This window comes from Chrysochloris asiatica, unplaced genomic scaffold (genome assembly GCF_000296735.1).
Source record: "Chrysochloris asiatica unplaced genomic scaffold, ChrAsi1.0 scaffold00068, whole genome shotgun sequence".
NCBI classification, from domain to species: domain Eukaryota; kingdom Metazoa; phylum Chordata; class Mammalia; order Afrosoricida; family Chrysochloridae; genus Chrysochloris; species Chrysochloris asiatica.
Window position 1 is genome coordinate 6,278,282 of NW_006408586.1, and position 3,734 is coordinate 6,282,015.

General features: G+C 37.4%; 1 protein-coding gene across 1 annotated transcript in view; it reads right to left on the minus strand.

Moving 5' to 3' along the window:
• The window catches only part of VGLL3 (vestigial like 3 (Drosophila)), a 34,791-nt gene that overhangs the window by 17,146 nt on the left and 13,911 nt on the right, over positions 1–3,734 (minus strand). The window contains exon 2 of the mRNA XM_006864660.1: positions 1,747–2,032. Coding sequence (XP_006864722.1) covers positions 1,747–2,032 — 286 coding nt within the window. The remainder of the gene's footprint in view (positions 1–1,746; positions 2,033–3,734) is intronic.

Genomic DNA, 3,734 nt, shown 5'->3' on the forward strand with positions numbered 1-3,734 from the left:
AGAAAGAAAGAAAGAAAGAAAGAAAGAAAGAAAGAAAGAAAGAAAGAAAGGCATCAAACATTGCATTCATTTGGCCAAGGCCTCACCTACAGTGGAGGAGAGCCACTAATCATCACTCACACACTCGCTTTACTTTAAAATAATGCTTAAAATGAACAAATTTAAAACAATGTTTTAAAAAATTCTAATAACAGTTGCAAAGAAAAAAGTTTACTTGGTTACGTGGTGTGACCTTAGTTTCCCTACTGTGGCCCTTGTCCATGTGTGATGCCCAGGGCTTTCCTTTGTAGAGTCTGATTCAATAGGTCTGAGATGTGTGTGTGTTGCAGGAGATGGGGAGGTGGGCATCAAACTATATATGTAAGAGCTACAGTAATGGTTATCAAACTTGAGCCATCTGATCAGCAAGAGAGCTACATAGAGCAAGGATTTCTGGGCTTCACTCTGCATGTTTCTTACCCAGTAGGTATCCATGGGGAAGACCCAAGAATTTGCAGATTTACAAGCTCTCATGTGATATTGATGTTCCTGGTCCAGGGGAACCAAACTTTGAAAAGCATTTTAATAGATACTTATGACCAGGTGAGGATCACCATGACTCTATAGGATAAGCACTGAACTGTGAACCACAAGGTCAGTAGTTCGAGCCCACCAGTGGCTCCACAGGAGAAAAAGGAAGCTGTGTGCTCCTGAAAAGACATACAGCCTCAGAAACCTTATACAGGGATGGGAGTCAACTCAACAGAACTTAACAAAAACAACAATGACAAGGTGAATTTAGAAGAAAGCTTTGTGATACATTTCTCAGAAACCATCACTAGTATGATATATGAATTTTTCCGTAACCTTGAAATTCAACTGGGCTGGATGTTGCCAACCATTTTCTTTGAGCCAGAAATCTGACCCAAACATCCATCTCTGACCTCCGTACAGAGGCAAATAAAAAAAGCAGATTCTCAACCTACCATTTTACTTTACCTGGATAAAAACTATTGTTTTTACTTTAAAGCAAAATGTTCAAACCATGTCTATGCAGTCAATAGGAAGCACAGTGTCTCTGTCAGATATGCTCTGGACTATGAACCTCAAGATTGCCAGTAAGAGAGCACACCAGCTGTTCCACAATAGGAAGATGAAGCTTTCTGCTCCTGAAAATATTTACAGAAACACTACATAAGGTGGCTATGAGTCAGAACCAACTCAACGGGATTTACCAACAACAAATCCAGTCAATACTGCCTAATTTGTATATGACAAAAAGTTAATACCACCACAAAGTTGAGCACAGAAAGCTGCCAGGAGAACACAGGGGACTTTAAAACGCTGTATTCCTGGGTCAGACTCAGATCTCTGCTATATGTCACCACGTAGCACCTAGTGGAATGAACAAAAGCTAATTTTTTAAAAGCTGATTCAGGCACGCCTATTATTTAGAGTTCCAAATTGGGCCATTGGGGCTTCAGGAATGGTGCTTTGCAGCTTGATTCTGCCACTATAAACGCAGGCTGGTTGCATCACTACTTTCCATGAGGAATTTAAGGGGTGTGACTGCATCCTTTCCAACCCTGCATTCCACATGTGACAAAACTGATCCAGCTGTTTGTCTGAAAGAAATTCCTTGCTGTCCTGAAAAATTAAAAAGCAAGTGGATATCCGTCCTCCAGGGGAACGCTTCCAGCTGGAACCTGGTACAGGCGGTTGTGAAAGAGACAGTGCCCTGGAGAGCATCTGCTTTTGAATTCTTACCTCGCCACAGGGGGGTTAGCCCCAGCTTGCTTTTTGAAATGGTAGATTCTGGTTGGAGGGTGCTGGCTTGGCCCAAAGCTCTTGAGAAGTGTTCATCCACTACTGACCCAATGTCTCCCTGGAAATAAGTGAAAAGGACACAGCGAGAGTTAAGGTACTCCATCTCGGCAGGCTGGTCTTTCTCCTCCTCCTCCTCCTCCTCATCCTCCTCCTCATCCTCCTCTTGTTTGCTGGGAAGGGTGACTTCCAGAGAGTCCTGCATCTTGCTGTATACCGCTAACTTCTTCTGGGATGGAATAAACAAAACACAGTATCAAAGACAGTTTGTAAAAAAGCATCAACTAGTTAACTTTTTACTTTTAAAAAAGCTTCTAAATATTAACATATGTTTGCAAACTGATTCTTCTTCATCTGTTTTACTCCATATTTACTGCATCTTTCCCCTCCCCAAGCTGGACTTCTCCTTCCCACACTATGGGGGCGAAAAGACAGTTATTCCAAAGTTGGCACATGCAAAAAGTCCACCATGAAATGTTATATTTTCAGAGTGAGTAAAGCAAGTTTGTTTGTTTTTAATATATATACATATACAATGACTTTAAAAAAAAATAATGACAGATCCCTTCTAGTTCTTCTCCTTTTGTATTTATTTGCAGCAACATTACAGAACAGGAGAGAAGAGGGATAGGAGGCTTAAGTGTCTGGGAGGGGGATGGAGAAGAAAAGACCTTTTCATAAATGAAACAAGCTAAAATAAAAACAGGAATGTAGCATCTTATAAAAAGATTTGGCAGATGCACCAAACTCATTTCTCAAAAATCAAACTAAAATGACAAAATAAGTCTGTGTAAAGATCCGTTTTGCATGGAACATATTTTTCAGATGTTCCACTTACCACCATTATCATAGATGGAAGAAAAAAAAAAAAAGAGTTATTGCCTACTGAACATGATACAATATACTAGCAATGGCTACTTTTAAAAAATGAAAATGAGAAAGATTCGATAATTTGAAGTACGTTCAAAGCATAGTATTATAACTATAATAATGTTGTTTTTAAATGTCATTGAGTTGATTCCAACCTGTAAATGACAGGTTTCTGAAGAGAAATTGGTGGGTTTGAATCACTGACCTGTGGTTAGTAATCCAAGGCTTAAAATACAATGCTACACCAGAACATAACTAATATATATTAAGCCAAGTATTCTCCTAAAAATGTTACATATATTATCTCATTTAACCTTCACAATTTGATATTATTATTATCCATGTTTTAAAGATGAAGAAGCTAAGGCATAGAGATGTTAAGAAACTTGTAAAAGATCAAAGAGCAGGTAAATGATAAGGCCAGAATGCATAATTAAAACATGCAGTTGTCCACATGCATGTGCCTGTGTGTGTTACGTGGAGTGAGGAGAGCAGAAGGATGGAGGATGTCCTTAGTTTTGAAAAAAATATCACTAAATTGTGGTATCTTGTGTTGTTTCATCCCACTTGGCAAGTTCATAATTATATGTTGCTTCCTTATTCCTGCTTCCCAACATACCCAATTTTTCGTTGAGCACATACTACTTTTATTATCATTAACTTCTGTATGAGTTGAATATTCATGTAATAAAATGTATTATTTTAGTAAGCAGGTTAGTTTTCTTTATCATCTGTGTACCTTTAGAACCTTAGTTAATCTTTGTCATATGATTTTCTTTATTAAAGAAAATAATAGTGCATACTGGAAAAGAAATTTATAGAAAAAATAAATCATCCTAGAATACTAAGTAAGTACAAAGATATGTAAATGTTATCAACAAACATCAGCTAGACTCCATATTTCTAATGTAATAGCTAGCTGCAAAATCTATAATCCTAAAATAGAAATATATAATTTAATAAATTGAACTTATTTCCCCTAGCAATAAATATGTTATTTTTGTGTGAGATGAGTTCTGAAATGTTCAACCATATAATGAACTAATAGTTATTACTAATGT